Source organism: Accipiter gentilis, chromosome 28, assembly GCF_929443795.1.
Source record: "Accipiter gentilis chromosome 28, bAccGen1.1, whole genome shotgun sequence".
Taxonomy (NCBI): Eukaryota; Metazoa; Chordata; class Aves; order Accipitriformes; family Accipitridae; genus Astur; species Astur gentilis.
The window spans coordinates 1,420,035-1,445,559 of record NC_064907.1 but is presented as its reverse complement, the minus strand read 5'-3'; the positions used below and the strand labels follow the sequence as shown (position 1 = coordinate 1,445,559).

Genomic DNA, 25,525 nt, shown 5'->3' with positions numbered 1-25,525 from the left:
ACAGTTCTGTTAAAAAAATACCATGTAGAAATTATAGCAACATCGACATGGTCTTACTCTGCAAATGTACTTCATCTATGTATTCAGAGTCACATGTGCTATATAATTTAGTGACATAATAAAGGTCAATTACTTCTTTTCCCTACTCTGATGATGATGAGACTAAGCTGTTCTCTTTTGTTCAAAAGCAATACCTTCTTAATTAGAGTCATGTTACCTGTACAAAGCTGTGGCTAAAGGTATAATTTAGCCCACAAAATACAGGGGTTCTTTGCAGATACTTGTGTAGTATGGAAAAGGAAAACAGCAGATACAAGTCTCCAGCTGATTCTGAGCTTACAAGAAATTATAGAGACTGCTTTTCCTCCTTTAGCTCAGAAGTTTGGAGTAACATCATTGAAGCTAATGGAGCTACACTACTGTAAAAGTGCTCTTCTATAGCCAAAATTGGGGCTGACCACAGCATTCAACCTTGTCAAACTCTAATACGTTAACTGTGAGCTCCCAACCTAGCTTTCCTTGCAGGCTAAGGCTTGCTGCCTGGTGGATGTACACAACAACAAGGGCCACTTGCTGGCCCTGTAGCCTGACACATCGGACGTTGCCGATGATTCAACTTACTGCCTGGCTAACGGGGACATCAGGTCACAGGGAGATACTGTGGCACTATGCTGCATAAGGAAGGCTGAGCGATCACTGGTGCTCAGATGGCTTCACTCTCCACATAATGTTCATCTTCCCTGAAGCATCCTGCGAAGGTCACTGCTTTATCCTGCGAGCCTATGCACCAGTCTCATCCTCCATGAGGCACGGGGCCACAGTCCCGTCTCCTTCATTTGCTGAAAAAGAACTGTGGAGGTCTGAGTGCTGCCCACTTCGTCAGCTTGAAAACAATTGTCCTTCCTCACTCAACTCATGGGACTGCCCCCAAAGTAATGAGACTTGAACAAAAACATATACAGCAGTTTAGTTCTTGCTTTCATCTTGGTTTGCATAATGCTATTTTGGTCTCATTGCAGATACTCACACTCTCAAACTGGCTTCTCCCCTATCCATTAAGCCTTTAACCCTTGAAGCAATCCTGCCATCTCATCTGGCAGCAGTTCTGCCTCCTGCATCCATCCTGCTCCCAATATTCCAGCCAGTTCTGCCCTTCTCAGCCTCAGCTACGCCCTTACAGCAGAGCACCCAGAGGGCTGCCCCTCTGGCTGGAGGTTATGTTTCCCTATGTTCACCCTTTAGTCACAAACCACAGGCAAAAGGAACAGAAATAGCGTGAATTGCTTTCCCAACCTGGTAGGTGGTGTGAGATACTAACTCCTGTTTATAACTGCAAACTCAGTCAGTGCCTTTTCCACAGGAGGTGGGGAGGCAGCCAGAGCAGGTTTCTCATGAGCAGAGATACCATTTGCAAGAGGACCCTCAGGAACTTTAGTAGCCACCTGGCTTGTTTTTGAAAGGCCAGTATCTAGCTGTTTGGTGCTGGACAGATGTGCTTTTTGTCTTTTGGAAGCAGGGACTTCTACGTGTGAAGAAATTTTGAGCTAAGCTTTAGACTACAGTGGCGGTTCACTGAAGTTCTCTTTTAGCTGTTAAAATTTCTGCGGCCAACCCAACGTGTTACTGCAGCCAAACCAGGTCCCTAACACCCAAGACCCTCCAGACTTGGGGGAGTCGGTGGGGAAGTAAAAAAAAAAAGTAACCAAAACCAGACAAACAGAGAAGAAAAGTATGGATTTCCTTGTTAGAAGAAAAAAGAGAACACTGAAAGTCAGATCTGCCATGTAAATTTGTGAGGAGTGCTTGACTTCAATGAATTAATCTCAGCTAATACTCAATATTTTTTTCAAGAATGTTTTTAAACCTCAATCATTTTATGCAAGGCATCGACCTTTGTGGATATATTTCCCTTGAGGTCCCTTACCATTTGCTGTACAGTAGCCAGTAATACACTGCATTTGTCCACTGCTTGACATGACTTAAACCCCACATTTCTTAAAAGCAACCAGCTTCTGCTGTGGAATGATGCAGTTTTTGCCCTCTGTTCAACAAACCAGCCACACACGTAGTTGTGATCTCATTCTGGAAAACTTCTGAAGGACAGCGGCCTTGTGCAGAGCAACAATCCTGAGTACCACATGAGTTTCTCTCTGCTTACTCAGTCCTCACTCCACCTCTCTGGTTTCAAGGTATTTTTTGTTCCCTAAACACTGTAAAAACATTTAACATACTCAGGTTTGACAATAATTAGCCTTTGGAAGGCTGAACAGTTCAGTTGCTGAGAATGTCCTCCAAGTTAAAAGAACAACAGACTTATACATTTGCTAAGAGAGGAGGCAGTGGTCTCACAGTTAACTTCCTAGTTATCTTCAAGCTGGGGCTCCTTTCAGGCTTTATTACAGTTGTTTTTTTCTGAACCACCACAGAGTTTCATTCTAGTTTAACCCACTGTGGACTTAGAAGCCCCCAGCACTTGTGGTGTTTTCTTTTCAAACACTGGGTTTCAATTCAGAGTGCTGGAGGCACAGGAGCAGAAGCCTTTAACATCAGTGTGGCTCCCTTCCTTACACTGTGACTATAGAAAGCTCTAAACTCTCATCTATTTAAAACATCTATTTATTTTTGAGCAGTTTTAAATAGATGAGAACTAAGGAGGAAGGGATTGTTGTGCTCCTAACACTGGCTCTTGCCTGGAATCCTGTCAATGTAAAACCCTCCTGCTCCCTGTGCCGGCTGCGTAGCTACGCCAAAAGCATTTAAGAACAAAATCTCATCAGTTTGGAGCCAGGGTCAGTGTCCTTAAAGCTCTGGAAAAGAGCAGAGGAGAACCCAGGGAGGAGGACCTGGATTCCAAGCTATTGGATTTGCAAACTGTTTGATTCTCTGCAAAGTTTCTTGGAAGGAACTTGGACACATTAGCTTCTGAGTATTTTAAAAGATGTAACATTCGGGTTACTCTGTGAACTTTGTTTTTTTTCTTTATTTACAATGCTAAAGGGTGACATTGGTTAAGACACACTGGAGAAAAATGTAGGCAGTTTTGCTTAGGTATGAATTCCAAGTGTACAGTTTGTATTTTGTTCTTTAGGAATACATACTGCTTTACAAACATAAAGAAAAACAAGAAAGAGTATGGTCCCTCCTAATCCTGCTAGGATTTCTGCTACGAGCAATCTCAAAACTATGGCTCTCATCAGGCAGAGACTGAGGAATGTGCTTACCTTTAACGTGTGTAACTGCTTTCATTGAGTTCCTACCTACAAAGTGAAGCACGTATATAAAGCTTTGGGGGGTTTAAAGCCTCACCTCCGTCAAAATAGAATAGAAATGCTGAGCTGTTGCAAAACTACAGGTGTGCTACCCCAACTGTACGGGATAGCTATGCTGGCCGTGCCACAGGCAGCCCCAAAGTTAAAATACGTGTTTCTGAGGCTCGCTGAGCTGCTCGGGGTCAGCCACAGGCTCCGATCGCCCCGCTCGCAGCCGGGACCCCGCGGCCGCCCCGCTCCCCGTACCCATCCCGGTCACCTGGCCCCGGCCCCGGCCCCGGCCCCGGCCCCACGCCCCGACCCCCCACGCCCCGGGAGCGCCGCCTGACGTCACGGCGGCCCCAGATCGGCTGCGCGGGGCCGGCAGTGGGGCACCCCCCCCTTCCCGCACACACTCGCGGAGAAACTTAAAAAGAGGTGGTGTTCCTCCCCGCCCCCCCCCAGCCCGGACTGGCTTAAGGACCGTTTCTTACACACGCACGCAGACCCCTGGCAGCTCCGGCAGCCGAAACATCTGCTCTCCATTGCGACCACCCCCCTCCAGCAAACACCCTTCCCCTGCCGCTGCCGCTGCCGCTCCTCCTCCTCCTCCTCCTCCCCTCCCGCTCCGGCTCGCAGCTCGGCTCGCACCCGCCGCTTCCTTTCTTCCAACGATGTTTTCCTGCTCCACGGGGCGACGTGTTTGCTGAACTTTTCTAACAGTTTGGGGGGCGGGTGGGAGGAACCTGAGTTTTTTTCCCTTCCCCCCCCCCCCCCCCCCCGAGCAGGTTGGGGGGCAGCGAACGGAGGAAGGATCCGCACCCCGGGCGCAGGTCGCGCACAAACGCACACGTCCTTTGGAGGAAAGGAAACCCTTGCACCGGGGGTCCGCGAAGCTCGCCGGCTGCAGGGGCTCCCGCTGTGGAAATGGCTCAGATCAGATGGGTCTTCTTCCTCCTCCTCGCTGCCTTTGCACTTTTGCCACCAGCGCTCGCTGCCTCCGAAAAGGGCAGACTGAGGAGGATCACGTACGTCTTGCAGCCCGGCCGGGGGGGCTCATCTGGCAGCCGGCATCAGCATCCGACCCTCCTCGGGGGGGAGCAGCAGCAGCAGCGCACGTTTAACGTACAGCTGAGCACGCGCTACAGCGGCGGCACCCTGGAGCGGACCCGGCGGATGAGCAAGCCGGGCGGCGCGGGCGTCCAGCTCCGCTTGGGCCCCGCCGGGCAGGTCCACCCCAACTCCGCCGCTCACGCCTCCTCCTTCGCCAAGCCGGCCCGCTTCGGCGCGCGACCCAAGCCGCCGCCGGGGCCCCACGGCAACAGCAGCGCCAGCCTGCCCCTCCGCCAGAAGCACCAGCTGCCGCCGCTGCCGGGGTAAGGCGCCCTCCCTCCCTCCCTCCCTCCGTGCCCCGCACGTCCCCCGCTCCCCAGCACGGCTGAGGCGGCGGCGGCAGTGCCGCCTGCCCCCCCCCGCCTGCAGCCTCCCTACCACCCCGAGCATCTTCGTCGCGGCCGTTGTCGCCTCCCCTCGGGGAGAATAGGGGCAGGGAGCCGGGGGAGCCCGCACCGGGCTCCTGGGGGGCACCGCGGCATTACCCGCCTGCCGCCGGTGCCCGGCTGGCTGCAAACCCGCTGTGGGCTCGTAACGCCCCCGTTTCTTTCCCGCCTCCCCGCGGCACCTGAGGCCGGGCGCGGGGCCAGCCCCTCCCCTCTGCCCAGGAGTCTGCGGCGGGTCCCGCGCCTCGCGTCCGGGCTGAGGCGTCGAGTGCGCGAGGTAGCCCTGCAGCCGCCCTCCTCTCGGTCCTCCCGCTGGAGCGGCAGGGGTGGCCCCGGCCCTGCCATGGGCGAGCCGCGGCCCACGCCTTTGTCGTCTGCGTCCCCGAAAGCAGTGCTCGGGGTGCCCGTCCGTCCCCGGCCCTCTCCGGGAGGCGCCAGCCTGGCTTTCCAGTCAGAGCCGGCGCCGGGCGAGGAGTTTACTCAGAACGCTCTTCGGGACGTTTAATTCTTCCCGCCTTTTCTCTCCCCGGCGCAGCGCCCTCCCCGCGGCCCGGCTGGGGCTGGGGAAGGGGGCCGGCCGCCGCCGCGGCGCCGGGGGAGGGGGCCCCGCCGGACCCTCGCCCCTCTTTGCTGTTCCTGCAGGGTCAATGTCTGTGGGGGGCAGTGCTGCCACGGCTGGAGCAAGGCCACGGGCTCCCAGAGGTGCATCAAACGTGAGTAACTGTATGGGTCGGGGGCTGTGGGGACGGCGCTGCCGTCAGTGCCGGGGGGACCTGTGGGGACCGCGCTGTCATCTGGCGAGGCGGTGGATGCTGACATCGGCTGTGGGCGAAGAGGCGCCCGCTGAGCTACAGATCCCACCTGCGCCGTGCTGATGTGGTTAACCAGTACGCTTGCTTGAGCCCTTCTCCCACAGCGTTGCAGTGGGCGGCAGTTGTAACACTTCACTTTTCATCCCTAAATCCCTGCTTGCTAACCTTCAGCTTTGCTAAAGGATAGGCAGCGTGTGCCTCTTGTGTTTATTCTCGGCACAGATAGTGGCATGTTTGGAGAGAGCTTTGCAGAGGTTATTTTTTGTGGGGAATAAAACCTTGTTAATGCTTGGGTGTTGGGAGTTTTTTTGAAAGTGGCGCTTAATAGGGTAAAGAACCTGCCAGAGGAGCACAGGTTGTGAGCAAGGAATTGCTGTCTACCCTCACTGTCCCTTCAGCTGCAGCCCACGTGATGATCCCGTACTTAGGGCATGGAATTTCTGAAATGTTGAACAAGGCAAAAGAAGTGGGTTCGGAGAAGCTCCTGTAGAGGGATGTACCTTTACTGGGATATCTAGAAATGCAAAACATGCGCATAAAATAACTGAGTCAATGCTATTATACTCGGGTTGTCCTTTCTAGTGTGAAAGAGAAGGAATCTCTGCTAATTTAAGCAGGATTCAGGATGACTGCAAATGCCTAAACTGGAGTCATGTTGCCATGAGGTCATGGAAGGCTGGAATGACATACCTCTTCAGGAAACCCCTTTAGGTATCAGCAAGATTGGGCAGATCTTGGAACACTGTAGTTCAGCAGGACAGACTTCTGCCCCTGAGAGAGTTGGAGTAAACAGTGCTTTCAAGATGCAAACTCTGGTTTGTTTTTTTTTTTATGGTGGCTTTTGTCCCTGTGTGGGATTTTTCACAATAGGGAGCAATCACATTTGTAATCCTCAGTAGGGTCAAGTACCTTTGACCCGAATGGAGCTGTTGCTAAGAAGCAAAGACTTTATTACATTAGGCTGTTAAATGCAAAACTTTACAATTTCCCTGACCAACGTAGATGTGTATTTAAGATAGTCTTCTAAATAAACATTTGCAGCTTAAAATACATGCTGCTGTGTTAGGCTAGTGACCTTTTTTGCTTAACACATGTTACAAGTACTAGAATGATTTCCTTCAGCTTACAGTGTTTGAGATGTTGTTTTAAGGCTAATTGCAGACCTTAATAAACACCTACTTTAGCTGAAGGACTAATCAAAGTGGAAAAAAACTCTTAATAATTTCAGGAGATTAAGTAAACAACTGTGTTTCAACTGCAATGCTATTGTCAACCAATTTTATTTTCACTACTTTGAACAAAACTGAAACAAATTCCCTTTTTGTGGCTCTTTCTGCCTTCTAGTAACTTTTATTTCCTGATAATTTCAATCCATCCTTTTTAACTTTTATTTGTAAATTAAGTAGTTTTCATTGCTTTCTGTCTTTCAAGTTTCATCTTTTTGACTTCTCCCATTACCATTCAACTATTCTTTCTTTTTTGTCTTCTCTTTTTTTTTTTTATTCCTTTCTATTTTTAGGGTCTTCAACAAGGACTAAGTCAAGCAATTAGATTTTTATGGGATAGCTGTGTAGAATCTCATTTAAATCCATGAATTACTTGATTCATTCATATAGTTATGGAGGAATGGAATAGCAGAGGAAGAGTTAAAAGAGAGGTGAAGGGGATTTTTCTTTTTTACCTTTCTCATTTTGTGTCTCTGATATGGGGCTGTCCTTTGTGTTAAGTATTTTTGCTGCCTACTCTGATACCTCCTAGCAGTGGTATAATACATTTGGATTGGATCTTCTCAGTTTTACCCCTCTCTTGGCAAGCCAAGGGAAGCAGTAAGTGTACTGAAGTTGTCTGTTTTGTAACTTAGGCAAATCATGAGATAGCATTGACTTGATTTAGCTGTGGAAGATTAGTCTCACAGTCATAAAAGCCAGATACCTCCTTTTCTTGAACCTCCCAATGTTCTTTTCAGAAGAACAGAAACCCTTTAACTGAACAAAAGTTAACCCCTTTGTTTCCTGTAAAAATAAGTGATTTTTAAATTCAGATAGTGGACTCAGTTGTTTTTGAGTGGATTATTGCACTTGTGGATTAATTGTGCCACAGATGCAGACACACCTGAGCTGACTTCATGCAGATCTGTCAGGGTTTATTAGCTCAGGCTCAGTATCACTTTAATAAGCTATTTGGCCTGTAGGGCCAGTTTATATTCTTTTGTGTGGTGCAAAGCCTGAGCTAATAAACCCCAGACCCATACTGGCTCTTTCCAGAGCCAACTTCCATTTGTCTGCATTGTGCTTCCAGAACCAGAGTGCTGAGAGCCAGCTCTGATCAGCGAGGCTTATTAGCTCAGGTGTAATCCCAGGCTGGAACAAGCACCATGTGTTTCTGCTCTGCTGCACCTGTGTGAATAAGCCTGACTGTAACCCATGGGAAGACGTATGGTCTTGCAGCCCAGGCTATGTTAATCTTCTCTCTCCCTTTGTTTTGCGTGATACTGTTCGCTAGCCCTAGCTTTCCCTTCCATGGGGCTATGGCTGAGACTGCTGTTCCCTTGGGTGACTTCTGTCCCTGGCTGAGCTCAGTGGCAGCTGCATCACATTTCCCTTGGTAGCAGCAACAGGGGGGTGTTTGAAACGTTTCTGTGCAGGTCAGAAGGCAGCATCTGTACGGAGGAGGCAAGTGGACTTTTCACATCCTTTTTCTAAATTTTAGTTTGAAGCTGAACTGCTTGTTGTGTTTACAGTATTCATGTTCTCTTGGAAACCTTACTGTGTGTCCTCAGAAAGTTAGCTTCTGTTTTCCTGTTAATTACCTGTATGAGAATGCCTACCATATACGACTTTAGGCATATAGGTTTTTCCCTTCTGTGCCTAATACTTAAGTTTTTACATTGTGAAGTTTTGTCTTAAGAACTTATTTTTCAAACGTGGTGTGACTTTGCTTATGAAGAACTGCATCATTCTAATAAAAAAGATGAAATCATAAAGCTTTAAAAGTCTTCAGCATTGCTTTACACTGGGAGAATGAAGTCTAACAATCAAAACTAACCTTTTTGAAGTGTTCAGAACATCCACCTTTGGGTAAAAACAAAGGTGGGAAAAATTCAACCACAGCAATAAACACCTTGGAAAGTTATAAGCATGTGAAAGGTTTATGACAAAGGTTTGTCTTCCAGTCATAATTATCATAGGTTATAATCTGTGTAAGTGCAATAATAAGATACCACCAAGGCTGGAGACATCGTGTTTTGTTAGTACTTGTTACATAACCAGAGCATTATACAAACATTAATTAGCTCTGTAATATGGCTGTAAGACAAGTAGATCCTGGAGTGTGGGGTTTTTGTTATTTATTTCATTTATGGAAATTGAACCATAGATTAAATGCGGCCTTGGACAAGTTGTAACAACTGACTGGAAGGCCTAAACTGGAAATTAGGAGTTCCTGCCTCTCAATTACATGTTTATCCTATTGGAATCTGTTGTGTCCTACTTTGTTACTTGCTACTAAATTTCTATTAGTTAATAACACTTCCTACAAAATATGCTCTTCTGTTTGTTCTGCTTTTGTTTTCTTTTTCTTAATGATTACAAGGAACTGTTTTTCATGTTGGGAAGTCAAGAATGAAATTGCCTGTTGTATGCGGGATCTGATATCTTAAAAAAAAAATTAAAAGAATTTCCTTATTGTAATAGTAGACCCCTTCTAAAATGTATAGTAATAAGTTTTGTCTGGAGTATTAATATTGGTTGTTTGTGTGTATTCTCAGTGTAAACTGGATGGTTTAAAAAATCAGCATTGTCTGGAGGAATTTGACCTTCCACTAACATAGTGATGAGAATTAACTAATGCAAGTTGGGAAAACTAAGGGAAGGAGAGTTGGCTGTTAATGGAATACTGAAGCGTGAGCTCCTTATTACAGAGGTATAAGAAAGGCTCATAGGGCAAACAGGTGAGGAAGTGGATTTTGCAGGATTATGTTTAGAGTAAATTTCATATAGGGAGAGGAATTTCTGTGTAAATGTAGAACCCACATACACTATTGTGTCAATTAAGAGAAAAAGGATCTTGTGTCTTTGTTAGCTGAAGGTGGTGTATGTATTCCATGTATGGGCACAAGGTGAAGGGATTTTGGCATTGGAACAGGACTGGATCTTTTTGAGTTTTGTCATGAAGTTTTTTCCTGTCTGTCAGGTGCTCACGCACCTTGGAAAGGTCATCAAAAAATAAGACAGTCTGTTGTCTTTTTTTGTACTAAAAGATGATCTTGCTAATTTTCTTCTCTTTTGAAAGACTTCCTGACTCATCATTAAGTAAATGTGCTATAGATAAACAAGGTTTATTTTTCAGAATAAGAAGATATACAACAGTAGAGTCTTCCTCCTGCTGGAGAAGATGACGACTAGAAAGTTGTGCTAATACTTGCCCAGAGGAAGGGTCCCCTTTGTTCAGTTCCCAAATCTGCATGGCCTCTGATTGTGTACTGCTATTCAGTTTGAGCCATCTGATCCCTAAACCTCCAGAGCTATACTTCTTGCTATTGCTGAGTTAGCATGCTACAGCTTTACATCTATTTCAGGACAAGGGCACTTTACAACGTGACCAGTAGTTCTAGACCCCCAGTTGTCCAAGACCTGGACAGAGCATGCCCTACGCTGCTTCTAGCTTATGCTCCTGAATTTTCATGGGGAAGCTGAGGGAAAGCTTGCATGCTTAGGTCTTGTTCTGATACATGGTTAGGATCCAGACCTGGAAATTTGGAAGCATACATGGATCCCCCAGTTTAGATATAAAACTCTGTACCACTAAATATTTTAATATTGGTTGCTCAGAATCTACTACTCTTCTGTCTTCAGCTCTTAGAAATGGTGGTATCCAGGAAAGCTGTACTTCTCATCATTGGAATGGAGTACTAAAAATATTTGCAGCTGTGCTTCTGGAGGTTTTCTGATCGTAAATGGTTCCTGAGGCTTGTGCTTAATCAGTTTCATGGCTTTGAGTTTTACCAAGTTGTTTATTTAAATTGCGTATACAAAGCCTAACTATAACATATTCTCCCCAAATTTTGTTTCTTCTCATTCTAAGACCATCACTTCAGTAAAAGCAGTATCAATCTCCTTCAAATTATGTCTAAATCAAAATTAATTTTTGCAATTTTAGAGACATAACCACTTTGACCTCATGTATCTGACCTATACATTAGTCTTTTAATCTATTCTTTGATGTTGTTTTTAAACACTTCAAAATTGAAAAACTGAAAGCCATTACTTGAGTAGCTTGGTTTTGCCTCTGCTGTGCTTGCTACTGTAATATGTGAGTAAAACTTTTGAATTTCATACACAAGGAATAGGTTGGCTTTTGTAGTGGGGAAAAGCTCTTGTTAGCCCTCAGTGGTAGTTCTACTCTGCTTTATTTTTTGCTTACTGTCCTTGGGAAGGGGGGAGAATGAGAGGATCCAGATTCCTGTAATCTTTGGCTTTGTCCACATTAGCAAGCAGCGTGGACTAATGGGAGCAGATCTATAGACTAAAGCCTTTGGTTTTGATGACCCGAGTCCCATGGTATGCGTGTTTCAGGGCTTAGTGTTTTATTTTGGACTAGGTGTAGTCTGGTGTCATGGAATGAATATCAATATGAGGCTGAAATACATTAGGTGCATTCTTGGAGAGTTCATGTTTTGGTTTTGGGTTTTTTCGGGTTTTTTTTCTTCCTCTGCATTTAAAAGCAATACAGTGCATATGCCTTAAGATGGCCTCACAACACAAACAAAACCTTGGTGAGTGCGACTGATAAGATACACTTCAAGAGGGAATCCTGACCTGAGCAAAAGCAGCAAGGCAGACTTTGAGCATGGTGTCCGTCTCCTGGCTGTTGATGGCAGCCAGCCTCCGTCCCTTAAGAGGAGGCAGTAAGAGCTGTGAGAAGACGGGGAGCTGTTACCTGGTCCCTGCTGTACGGACATGACCATGCCATGTGCCACTGCCACATTTCAGTGAGGAAACATAAGTCCACAATGAGTATGAGGTGACATGTACCCAGCCTTTTCTTTGTGAGCCATTTGGAACTTTACTGGAAACAAGTAAGGTTATAATGATATATAGTCTCTATTTCATACAAATACTATTTGTGTATAGATTTAAAATAAAACAAAAAAGAACCTTAAAAGAAACTTCTCAGGATATTGTGCTCCTGCACTGAAGCAGATGACAGATCAGTAGTGAAGTCACTCAGCTCATTGCAGCAGTGTTAACAAAAGAAGCAGGATGTAGTAAAGTTGTAGCAAATCTACAGTGGATGAAAAGTCCTGGGCACCTCCTCTGTTAATATAGTATCAGAAGGAACCCAGAAAACTGTGGGGTTTTCTTTTTTTCCTTTTCAGATTTGTTGACTGTTTTCAACGTGTAACTTGGAAGTGTAGAGCTTGGAAGTAGAAAGCTGTGTAAGTGCTGGGGGGAGCTGTGGTTGAGTTGAGCAATTGTGCAGTGTTCTGGTTCTGCATGTATGCAGGAACAAAATGACATATTGACAGTGAAGTGATGCTTAACAATACTAGTCTTACACCTCTCTTCTGTATGGCTGCTCTTCCTGAGGATGGATAAGAGAAGAGATGGAAGTGCGGAGTGCTCCCCTCTCCTTCCTCTCCAGCAAAGTATGAGAGAGCAGGGCAAAGCGGCTGCACGTATGGGATCAGCGAGCCTCTCAGCCTTTGGGAAATCAAGGCTGTAGTGAGGGGTGGGGTTCTGCACTCTGTGGGGCCTTGACAAGTTGGGTGCAGCACTTCTAATGATACCGCTCTCTGCAGCCTCCAACATGAAGGGCTGCTTGTGCCAACTGATCCTGCCTTAAAGCAAGCTTGGATCACCTGGGAGCCACAGGGTTAGTAGAGGGTGGATGGAGAGGGGCACGCACTTCCCTCAACTGGCTCCTTGTTCAAATACTGCAGTACTGAGTGTTAGAAGATTATGGGTGGTTCAGTTTGTCAAGAGAGTCTGTGTTCTGTAACTAACATGGACTGATAGTGGGTTGGGTTTGAGGTTTTTGCTTTAGTTTTTTTTTTCTTCTGCCTTTAAAAGCCCCAGTACTTCAGTACTTGACTTGCGTCGCCTAATTTATTCCTAGAAAACAGATCCTCTCCTTTGACTACAGAAAGAGAGCAAAGGTTTAGCATCTCTCAGCATTTCTGGCTGCACGCAAAAGGGGAACAAGGATTTTACATGTTAGCAAGGCAAGATGTTCGTTTAAATACACAGCTAAAAATAGTTCTGCTCAGCCATGTTCTTTTTGTGAAATGCAGATAGTAATCCCTGTATAAACCTAGGGTTTTGGAGAGCTGCTTCCTAACAAAGGGGTCCTATGGCAAGATTTGTTTTCTCATAATTCAACTCAGTTTTTTTATTATCTCTAGATGGCGGTTTAGGCCTGGATTTTTAGAGAAGCTCAGCTAAATTGTGAACTCTCAATATGAGTTGGTTGAATTTAAGAAAAACTTTATTGTTCTTAGCATTTTAATTACTCTATTATGATTAATAGTATTTTCTCTGGTATTTCTTTTCTGTAACACTTCAGTTGTCTGAATCCTGCATCCAGTTAAAATTTTTCAGTTGTCTCTTTATTGAGTTTCTCTTAGTTTTTTCAGTTTTCTGTGTATTTCTTACAAAGTATTTTGTAACAAAATGAATAAGCACTGTTATGAGAAAGGTTAAGGGAATTGAAAGGATTGCAGACTGGAGTGTTAACCACTCCAGCAAGCAAGAACAGCATGTGTCATGTGAATCTGCTGGTTTCCTTGGCTTAGTCCATTCTGTGGTGAATGATCTTTTTTTTGATACTGAAATGATAGAAGGATCTATAGCATGTGAAATGTTTGTACTGTCAGAAAATGTCTAACTTAAGTATTTATACTATATAAACTCCAGTAAACACAACATGAATGAAAATGCCAAGTATCAAACAGCATGTTATATTCTGATTGATTAAATATAGATTCTGACTGATTAAATAATGCATCCTTTTGCTGAAGTTAGGCTTTTGAAGTATTTGAGTATAGCTGCTATTAAATTCTGATAAATCTTAGCATTTAGAGATAATACTATGAAGATACATAGAAAATAATCTTAAAGTGTGTTATGTTGTGATTAGGTTAGGAGAGGAACTCTGATTTTTGTTTGTTTTAAAAGAAATATGTATGCCAAAAGCACTGGTTTTTTTGTTTCCCTCCTTTCTTGGAGGTAATGTTTATGTAGCCATCCACGCCAGTGTAGGAATGCATCGAATGTTTTGAAGTGGACCAGTGAAGAATTCCAACAGTGACACATGCTTTTGTTTGAAGTATATTTAGGGAAAGAATTCCCTAAGACCATATAGTTATGATAAAGACAAAGTTCCTGTGTAGGAAGATGCAGGTGGTTATAATACTTCCTCCATTAATAGTCTAGAGGTCGTACAGGTTTTCTGCAGTTAATGCCATTTCTTCTGATTATTTAAGTAACTTCAAGGTAGGTTTGTGGTGGGGTTTTTTTGTGTTTTGTTTGTTTGTTTGTTTTTGTTGTTGTTGTTGTTTGGTTTGGTTTGGTTTTAGAGAATGGTCTTACAATATGGTTGTCTCACCCTGGGTCACAAATTCCTCTGTCCCCTATCCTCAGTGAATGTGTAGAATTGTTGGATATATTTCTGGCAAAATTCAACTTTTGAAAACTGTTTGGAGACACATACTCAGATGGAGAACTAGATCCCCAGAAAAGCATTGGTGAGAACCAAGTGTTCCTTCAGTTAGCTTTTGGGTTTCTAGTCTCCAGTGTTGCATCCTCAGTCCTGGCCATGACTTAAAAGACTTAAAATAGTATCCAGAATAGAAGTGTAAAAGTGGTGAGCTAATCAGTAGGGCAATTCAGAGAACAGGAAACTATTATAAACATTGCTTTACAACAAAGGATTATTATCAGCTTTGCTTTACAGCAAAACAGGATGTCGGCACCATATTCAGGTTTTTCTGAGGGAAACTGGAATATGTCTCTTTCCTTTCAGAACCCACAGCTTGTTGCTCTCCAGAGAAAGCGCTTCACTGCTTTTCTTTTGGAATTGATGGGGGGTCATCACTCTATCTTTCAACACAGCAGGAGTTAAAGGTGCCTTTGTATCACAACTTTTTGTTTAGGATGCACAGTCAACCAAGATGAGCTTCGGTTTGGTTTCCTTCTGTGCTTGAGGAATAGAAATCTTGACTTGATGAAATAAGAAAGACAGTATTTACTATGCCTTTAACACTATTCCTATGTTGCATGTAAAGGAACTTGAAATTTCTGCTCTAAGCACAGATATATTCATGTCATAGTGTTTTTTCCCCTGTCTGTAAACTTTATGCATGCATCATTCCTTGACCATTTTATGCTGGAATCTGAAACAGCCCCACACTTAGAATCTTCTTTCCAATTACTATATTTTCTATTATTTTCCCACTAGCATGTATTTTGCCTGACAGGATTTATGCACTCCTATGAAAGAAGTTGATATATACTGTGCCAATGTGCACAGTGATGAAATATGTTGAAAGTCAGTGCATTCTGCTTAAACTGATGCTTGACTGTGCAGTTAATAAGAGGGGGGAAAAAAAAGGTACATTAAATTTTATGTGGAAACAGAAAGGAAAAATCTAGTGGATGGACTCACTAGAAATAACACGAAAATTGCAACACTGTTTGTTGTAGTGTAATTGTATCAAAGTATTAGAAATTCAGGAATGACAACGAGAAATTTTTGTGGATATTTAAGTACTAACCAACAGCAGTTTCTTGATAAAGGAGATGCTTAAAGGTGGAGCTCACACTAAAAGGTTAGAAACTTGGGTGCAGGAAACTTTTGGGAGATTTAAATTTGTTTATTGTGAGTTTCTCACTGAAAAGTATGTTTTTATGAATTTCAGTTCTCTACATGATATGGAGACACAAGGAAATAAACTTGTAAATGAGATGTTACTGTTTGAAGAAGGTAATTGTGAATCGAGGTAAAAATCAAAGTGATTAGCATTGGAATCAGATCTTAATTACCTTAATTCAAGAATTATCAGGAATTTAATATATAAGTTTCTTCATAACAAGTGGAGTCAGTTGTACCTGTATTTTGATTCTTTCGAAAGGTTTGAAAAAGAAGTTTTTATCTAAACTTCTTCAATGTATGATAATTTATACTTACTGATTTAAGATAAATTATGCTTAATTTAGTATGTATTAAAACAGAAATACATTCTGTATATGTAGAAGTTTTAAAATATTTACATATTTTAAAGCTGTTATAAACCTTTTATTTTAGGTCTTGCTCCTGCAAATATTTATATACTCTTTAACCAAATTAACATGAACACATGGACTGAAAAGTGCATATGTATACATCAGTTGCAAACCAACATACAGATGTGTTGGAAGGGTGGTTTAAGCCTAATGGTAATGTTGTTATTTTATACTTGCTTTTCTGAAAGAATGTTGTAAATATAACCATACCAGGCCTGATATGCGTTCCTTTAACCCAGTATTCTGTCTGTGATGGTGGCGCATGATAGTTGATTAGGGAAAGATGCAGAAAAAGCATGAACGTGTGTTGGGTTACAGCCACAGAAAATGCTTTCAGCTTTTTTCAACTTAAGGACTTCCAAAGCAAATGTGGCACTGTGGCTTTATTTTTAGTAGATACACATTGCATGGTTTTAAAACAGAAAAACTAACCCAAAAGACCCCCATGTTCCTAATATCATACTTCTGGAAAGTGGGGGGAGGTTGACTATGTTGTCTATGCCTGGCCTTCCAATGTGGCCAACTTCCTTGGCACAGCAAGTTTTGGATGCTGACACTAACAGGTTCAAAAAGCAGATCAGTGAACTCCTGACAGAAAAATCTATTGAGGGTTATTAAACACAAACCCAGCACTCTTGCTCAGGAAGTTGCTGAGCCTCAAATTCTTGAAGGCTGTAGTGATAGAAGCTTTTATGTCTTCTCACCCTTACACCTGTTCTTAAGCATCCAACTTAGTAATGGAGAAAGGAGACTGGACTAAGTGGATCTTTGATCTGACCCACTAAGTCTAGTCTTGTTACTTGCGTCTTTGCCAAGCTCCATTTTGAATTTGCAATTATGACCTCTGTGAATTGAATAGGACCAAGTCTTTATTGCCTTTAGTGGGAATATATTGGCCCGTTAATACTTCCACAATCCAGTTTTTGGAAGCTTAGCTTTATGGAAAATAATGGTGTTTTCAGTTAGAAGTGCCATTATTGTTGTCTTCAAACAAAATAATTAGGTCATACATTTGGCATGATGCAGCAGTCTTCAATATTTTTAAAACTAAACTGCCATATTATGTCAGTTAAAACATTCATTTTAATTCTTTCCTAAAAATGTGATCTTTTATTCTATTTTGTGATCTTCTATTACACAACATTAATGAAGAACTTCAATCAAAGCGTGCATTGCTGTGAAGATCTAATGGATCAGTTTTTTAACCTGTTGTCACTGCTCACATGATTTGAGACAAACTGGGTCTTTTGTAACACAGTTCTGGATCTGCCAATGCTTGCTTTGTTATAAGGCCAGCTAGAGTAATGCAGTTTGTCCTGCAGAGCTTTGTATGCTTTATGTACATGTAAAGCTGAGAAACTTTCAGGGTTTACATTGCTGTCAGTGAAGTAAGAATCTTCAAGTCTGGGTAAAAAAGGTCATTTCAAAAAGGGTTCTATTTTCAGCTGCATAGTTCCAAACTCATTGCAACCTCATTAGGTTCACTTTGATAAGTGGAAACTTAAGTTTTCTTAGGCTTCTGAAGCACAGCTTTGGTTCTTAACAACAGGAAAAAAAGAGTTGCCGTTTTCTCAGGGTTGTCTTTTGTGTGTGTATAAATTGTTATTTCACTTCTGAGAGTTAGGAGATACACAATGATCAGTGTCCTAGCAAAGTGGCTGCTTTGTTACATTGACTCTTGGGGTGGTCTTGTTAGCTTCGATTTGTGTTTTTTAAATAACTTGTTGAGAAGCCTGGAGGTTAATATAGATGCATGTCCATAAATCTCCAGAAATATATGTTTAGTATGATTGTGTTTTAATGTTGTAAAAATGGGACTCTTGAATATCCTGATTCCACCCCACCACCCCCCTCCACCACCCCTGAAATTTTTATGTGGTACTTTCCTAAAGCACTCCCAGCTGTGCTCAAACTGTTTCACTGTGATCTTTGCACATTTTCTACAGATGACCTGGATGATGGGTTACTGTTCTGGTCTCTCAGTATCTCCAAAGCCAATGAAACTTAATTAGAATTTAAGGCTCCTGAATCTATTTTCCAAAGATATAATTAATTTGTCATGTGCATATAAGCAAATTTTTACTGTTCGTAGCAAAATCTAGGTCTTAAAAGAAAGAGTTGGCCTGTATATTACAACATATGCTTGTTGTAAATCCCTTCTCAGGTTTACAGTGAAAATGGTCTTCAGTCTTCCAGCAAAGACAAAATAGAGTCTCAAAAATAAACAGAAATATAAGTAAGCAAATGATTACTTTTTTGTTGCCAGGGAGATGCATAATATGCAATTAAGCTAGCTCAGCTAAGTAGTATTGAAAAGGAGGTATGTTACTGAACAACATATGGAAGGAAGGGGGAAGTATATGTGAGAAGAACCCCATGCAAAGATCAAGTTAAAGTTGTAGGGCAATTCTGGTGTCATGTACAGGTGGTATATACATGATGGATCTGTATCAGATGGTATTATCAGTTGAAGATTAGTCCTAATTAACACAGTCCCATCCTAATAAGTTATTTTGTATGCATGCTTGTGGTTTTACTTTATTTTTGTATATAAATGTATGTATTAGAACTCGATTGAAGTGCCAAGTACTCCAATTCATTTGGAACAGGGCTGTGGGCTGACATTTTTTTAAAAACAAAGTAATTGTGCAACTGGATATACCTGAATATGGTGTGGAATCACACATTATGGTTTAAGATACGATCTTACCTATTTTAGTAAAACCTGTAGACTTTATGATCTGGCATATAATTTTGTGTATGTTAAAAGATATTTAACAATATTAAAAATATGCTTATTTTGAAGGAGTAAAGTAGGTCAGCAGTGATCCTCCTTATAAATTCTTCATTGTAAGCGCTCTCTAATGGGACTAATGAAGAAATTATTTTGATAGTTATTTTAATTAGAATTGTATTTTACTATTAAATTGTATCCTCTGGATAAGAGAATTAATTTGTTTTGCCATTTTTGTGTTATTTTAACATTCTCTAAATACAATAGCATTGTAAGTTTAAGCACCCAAAATAAATCCTCAAATTAGGCATACCTTTGCAGTGTTAAGTATACATATGATCAGCAACAGCTTTTGCCTTTTTTTTTTTTTTTTTTTTTGTGGGATTTGCTGCTTCTCAAAGTTTCTTGCTTATTCAGAATGGAGTTGATCCTGTGTTAACTAGGTCTACAAGCTGGGTGTTGAGTCTAGGCTGATTATTCAGACTCCTTCTATAATCAGTGGATAGAGCAACACAAACAATGTAATTAATCCTGTCTGAAGGCAGGTATCAAAGTCTTTTGAAGAATCTGATCCCTTTTCACAAAGAATGTATAGAAGCTAGTTTAGGATAATCACAAGCACCTGCCTGCTTCTTCAAAGAGTGCAACCCCTAGGTGTAGCCGTGTCTTTGTAGCAGCAGTTGCATGTCTCCTTTGATAAGTTATTACAGTGGTGTTTTCAGAGGGAATTTCATTTGGGCTTTAGAGGGGGAAGGGTTGAATCACTTCCTGCTTCTTTGTATCATTTTGGTCATCTATAACGTGACTGTAAGGATTCCCTCTAGGCACCTGTGGAGGATCTGTGATTTTAAATAATAATAGAATTGATCCAAGCCTGGATCAGTAGTAAAATTCTATAATCTGCATAATATTGTTTAATTGGATGCACTTTGGTTGTTAAAGTATGGGGAGGGAGGATGCAGGGAAGGAAGGAGAGTATAAAAGGCCGCTAACAGGAAGATTTGAAATAACACTGTATTTCTTGATTTAACTTGTGCATTTCCTGTTTTTTAGCTCACCAGCATTTTACTTTTTGAAGTTGTTCAAATGTTGTGCATGTGTTATGCAGGAAAGCAGTAAAAGCTATACCAACTTTTGTGGAGGTTAGCAATGTTGCTCTCTCCTACTCCAATTAACGTTAGCAATTAACACTTTTTTTATTGTGGGGAGGGTTTGCATTTTCCTTCATGCTTTGTTTCACAGGTACTTTTTAAAATGTCTTTTCTTAGCTAACTGTGCACCACCGTGCCAAAATGGAGGGATGTGCCTGCAACCTCAGCTTTGTGTGTGTAAACCAGGAACAAAAGGTAATTCCTGTGAGGATACAGTCATGCAAGATGCATCTTCCACTGGAGGCCGGAGCCCTGTTGTTCCCCTGTGGCCCATACCTCAGCAGGCTGCCCAGCAGACCTTCTCTCAGAAGGTGCAGGTCCCACCGAAAGTTGGTCCTATGACTCAGATGGCATTCACCATCAAGCAGAAGCCTCCTGTTGGGTTACCTCAGCAAATACAACCACAGTAAGTGTTTTCTTTGCTTTCAAAGAAGTCCAGTATGTTAGATTTATAAAACATTGTTCCTTGCAAGTGTTTTCAAATAATCATACTTGGAAACTTTCACAGATATTTTTTTTAAGAGCTTTTTATTTTAACTGTCAGATTCAGTGGATTTTTAAACTTTATTGCTTATGAGCCAGACCTCCTCATCTGAACTGAATATCCCGTAATATCAGTCAACTTTATTTTCCTTAGACTGACAGTGCTGTACTAATTTCAGAGGAGTTATTATTAATTTACACTAGTCACTTTTTGAGTTTAGCCTCAAACAGATTCTGGCATGGAATTTCAACACCTTACATAACTGAGGAGAGTAAGATTTGCTGCTTGTGTTGTGTTCTGGTTTCTTTCTTCCATTTGCATTATATTTACTTTTTTAAAATAAATGTGTATGGCTTTGCAACAAGTGATACTTATGCTTTCTTGCATTTGAGGTTCAGGATTGTATCTGCCTGTCATAGGTAGCAAGGAAATTCCCCTCTTTTTGGAGAATTTTGTCTCTGCCTCTTCAGTAGCTGGTGATTTAGCCAGACTTTGATATTACATTCATTAGTTTAAATACTTCAAGTGAGTCTGAAATTTCTATAACTATAATGTTGTTTTTATTGATGTGTCTGACCTTAACTTGTTTCAGGGCTGCATTTGATACAGGGGAAGGGAGGTGCACAGGAGGGTGGCAATCAAGTTGAACGTGGACAGTTTTAGCTGTCTGCAGCAACTACTGTCCTTCTGGTTTCAGGTGAAGTCAGTGACAAAAAGTCTTTCTGTCCTGTAACAGGTGTTGCTTTTGGATAGCTGTAATCAGGGTGCAGCCCATCTCACTTCTAGCCTGCAGAGCAAGATAAGCAGGACTGGGAAATACACTGTGTTTTCCTGTGCCCAGAACTATAAAAACAAACCCAGAAGGGTGGTGTGTGATTATAGGAGGCTGCACCAGAGTAGTTATATGCTTCTGGCAACAAAGAACATCCTGCCACCCCTCTCCAAAGCTGCATCCGAGAATAGAGATCACTGGGCACTGCCAATGATGTTTGATGCTGGCTGGTAGCCTCTATCAGCTTCTTTCTTCCTAAACCATTCCAATTCCTTTTACTGTTTTACTGTTGTCCTAGTTCATCTAACAATGGAGCCACAAGTAAAACCGGGTTCATGCATGTCTTGTGTAATAGGAAGAGGAACTTACCTGAGTTCCCTTGGAGTTCCAAACCCTAAGCCTGTATGTTCTTTGGGAAAGGTAGAAGGTGGGGCACGGTGGGCTTTAGGAACATATACATCCACAGTCTTCAAGGACAGAGAAATTTCTACCCAATTTTAATACTTTGTAGTATTCTGAGCCCAGTTTCATTCCTAACAGTGAAGCAAGGGTTATTTAAGTGACTAATATGAAGAGGAAATTACCAGTAAAATCAGCAGGCCTTTTTCTGCTCCTTCCCATCCAGACCAGCAGGACTGCTAATCCTCAGCACCTGGCTTGTCTGCTTAGCCCCACAAAGTGTGGTACAGCAAATCGGTACAAAGAGGCCAGACAAATCCTGGCTTATCGGTACTGATTCCTGTAGAGTGTACTGTGTGTCTTTTTCTTCCTCCCTCCACACACAAGCATTCTCAAGGAGTTGTTCTTCCTGTTGTGATAAAGGCCAGTTGTCCAAATTGGGTAGTAAAATATACTTCAAGAAAAGAAAAGAAAAGAAACAAAAAAAAAAGAAAGAAGAGAATGCAGTTTGTTCTTGCCTGAAAAAAAAAATCTGTCGTCTTCCAAGCATTCTGAAACTGTGCATAGAAGGCTTGTGGCTGCCTCTAGAGAAGACTTATTTTCCATTATTCCTGCAAAAGCAGAATCCTGAGACAAAGGCGGCTTCTTGTGTGAAAAGAGAAGATGATAAACTGATATTATTCTATGCTACTGTGATAGTTGCCATGCTGTGATGCTCAAAGTGTTTCTAGAGGGTACCTACGGCATGTCATGCTTCACTAAAATCTGTTCCTGCTTGCATGAGACAACATCACAGACATAGAGGAAGCAACTTCAGATTAACAAACCCTGTTATCTGCTGTCCAAAGTGCCTCTGCACACTTCCATAAACAGTGTTAATCCAGGTAGGCTTTGTTGTTCATGTGACCCTTTTCAACCTAAGGATTTTCTCCTAGATGTAAAGGGACCTTTTCAGGCAGATAGGACTATTAGTCTTTGAGATAACATGAAGATAAATCTATTTCAGCCAGCTTAATAATAGAGTGGGAAAATGGAAAAACTTAGTCTTTGGAGTCATGAGAAAGCCAGCCTACAACCTTGGCAGGAGCCAGACATAGGAGTGGGAGATGGAGAGGAAATGGGCTGTTTTACAAACCAAAGTAGTCTTATAAAGTGCAGCAGAAGAAAGTGGATGTTTAGATACAACTGTTGAAATGAATGCTAGCAGTAGTTCTCGTGTAGACTATTAGAACAATTTACAGATCCTTCTGAGGTCAGGTCTCTACCATTGGTGAAGAACAAATGGGCTAGTTCTTGCTTCAGTTCCTCTTTGACTGTCTTGTGATGTATGTTGTGTGAGGCTCCCCAGATATTTTTTGAATGGCTTTTTTCTGTTCCCACTCCTAGAAACACAGGGAAGGCTACGGCAGGAGTGGAATCATCCACTGTCAGTGTGGTTGGTATGCTGATCCTACTGCTGCTATGCAGAGCTGTCAAGGACTGGTGAGAGTCAGGGCAGAACCCAATCTGAAACACCAAAATAAGCTCCTAGAGAGGCTTGTCTCTGCCGTGCTTCTGTTATGACATCCTCTGTCAATTTTTTCTGTTTTGTATATGAATGCAACTTTTCCAACTTCAGTCATCAAGATGTGTTCTCACATGTTTTCTTAGGATCATGGTGGCAATGATGTTCAGGGAAGCAGGGAATTAATTTATTCCCAGAGACCTTTTTTTTGAAGAATATGGTGCTGAACAGAAGGAAACCTGGAGAGAGATAAATATCCTGGAATATCCTGGATTTAGAACACAAGCATTTAGCACTAGCAAAGTCTGTCATAACCCTGGGCTGAAGATGGATACCATCAGGTACAAGGCCTCCTCATCTTGGAAGAGTGTTAGCAGAAGATGTTGATGGCTGTAAATGAAAACAAGTGGTGTCTCAGTAACAAAAATCTGCTTCTTATTGGAACCTATTGGGAATTCTGATATCAATAACAGACATGCTTTGTGGTCCTGAATTCCTGTGATAGCTCTCCAGTAACTCCAGGTGTCCCTTTCACATCTCATTCTCTCACTTGTTGGCAACAGTATAGCTCCAACAGCTTGATTTTTCTGCATTTACCAGCTGTGGGAGTAGAAAATACACACTTTTTTTTAAAGGGAACGTTCTAGTACAGTTTTGGAAATGGTCACCAGAAGGAGTACAGAATCAACCAGCTGGAGATCAATAACACGCTGAAGTGACACAGCATTGCTCCTTCAGCCTCTTTTGGAGGCAGTTGTTGATGAAGCTTGAAAATTTGCTTTTTCATTGGGTAAAGCTAAGCCCATCAAAAGAGAGGTGGATGCACAGACTTCAGGTGACAGATTTTGACTTACTGGTGTGTCTGATGCACCTAGAAATGTTTCCAAAGAGATCCCCTCCAAAACTGTATTCCTGGATCACTGGGTCTAGTCCCATGCTATTACAGGCAGGCATATCACCTGCTAATTTTAGTGAACTTATCAACCTGTGTCTTAAAACTGTTTTTTCCTTCTGTTCAAGGAGGTAGTATTTTTTCCAATATTTCCCCAATTTTTACTAATTAATGTGAGATTACTGTGAATTTATATTGAAAAAAAAAATGACTGGAGAAGAATTGGGCATGCTGTTGTGATCCCAATGAAATCAGCAGTGTAGGACAGTCATAACTGAAAATGGAATACATTCTTTATATAATCTATAATTGTAAATCATATATTTACATATATATGTAAAATAATCTGTAGAGATTATTGACTTAGTGTTGTACGAACTCTTAGCTGAGGTTTACTGCAAAATATAAGAGACTGCTCTTTTAGCTATTTCCTGTCTTGCATACTAGTTCTTTTTTCTATCTTTGACTGTATGTAATTTATTTTTTAGAACACATGGTTCTAAGACTGGTTTATGTGATGACTGACCAGGTGACAGTCTAAAAAAAAGACTAGAGAAATGTTTTTTTGAAGCTTAATAGCTGGTGTGAGAGTAAATATTTCTGGAGGACATCCATTTTCATCACCATTATGATAGATTTTGGTACTAAAGATGTACAGAGCAAGTGAAACTTCAATACTTTTTAGTTTGAAGAGCCCTGCACTTGAACTTAACTGTAAGGTCTATTTAAAAATACTTTATGGAAGTTCTTGAAGAATATTGAACTTCTGTCCAAAAAAGACCTTTCCTTTTTGAAAAAAAACCGCAAACCAACAAAACAAACAACAAAACCCCAAAAAACCCAAAACATTTTGAAGCAAAGCAAGGACTTTGGGGTAATGTTGGTGTTAGAAGCGTAGGAAAACTTAGGTTGGAAGTAGAGGCAACCTGGTCCAACCCACTGCTTAAAGTGGGATCATCTGTAAAAGGTTGCTCGGGGTTTTGTGCAGATGAGCCTTGAACATTTTCAAGGCTGCAAGGTTGGAGATTTCACAATATCTCTGGTCTTCTGTTGCAGTATTTGACCACCCTCTGGAAAAAAAAAATTTTCTCCTTATGTAGTTGAAATTTCCATTGTTGCCCATTGATTGTTACCCGTTGTCTTTTCGCTGTATGTCTCCAAGAAGTCTGGCTCAGTCTTCTCTATATATTCTCAAGAGGCATTTGTAGATTGCAATATCATCCTCTTGAGCTGCCTTTTCTTAGAGCTGAACAAACTCATCTACCTCAGTCTCTCCCCATATGCTACATGCTCCAGTCCCCGACAGTCTTGCTGGCCCTCTGCTAGACTTGCTCCACTGTGTCAGTATCTTTCTTGATTTGAGGAGCTCATAACTAGACATGGGACTCAGCATGCAGTCTCACAAGTGCCAGATAGAGGCAATAATCATTCCCGTGACCTGCTTGGCTATGCTGTTGCTAATACAGCCCAATATACGATTGGCATTCTTCGTGTGGGAGCACGCTACTGACTCATGTTCAGCTTGTCTGCTAGGACCCCCAGATCACTTTTTGCAGGGCTGCTTTCCAGCCATTTCAGCACCAAACCTGCACTGTTGTACAGAGTTGCTGTATCTCAGATACAGGACTTTATGTTTGCCTTTTAACATTGTGAGCCCATTTATCCAGCCTGTCAAAATCCCTCAGGCCTCCAGTATAACAACCACTCCTCCAAATCAGAATTGTCTGTATAATTGCTGAGACTGCATTTT

At 42.1% G+C, this 25,525-nt stretch overlaps 1 protein-coding gene across 6 annotated transcripts in view; it reads left to right on the top strand.

The window, feature by feature from the left end:
- Positions 1–3,839: 3,839 nt before the first annotated feature.
- Positions 3,840–25,525, top strand: part of LTBP1 (latent transforming growth factor beta binding protein 1) — a 205,088-nt gene continuing 183,402 nt past the window's right edge. For all 6 annotated transcript variants that reach the window (XM_049830887.1, XM_049830886.1, XM_049830883.1 and 3 more), the window contains exons 1-3: positions 3,840–4,624; positions 5,390–5,460; positions 19,842–20,130. In XM_049830887.1, the coding sequence (XP_049686844.1) occupies positions 4,176–4,624; positions 5,390–5,460; positions 19,842–20,130 (809 nt within the window). In that variant the 5' untranslated portion in view covers positions 3,840–4,175. The remainder of the gene's footprint in view (positions 4,625–5,389; positions 5,461–19,841; positions 20,131–25,525) is intronic.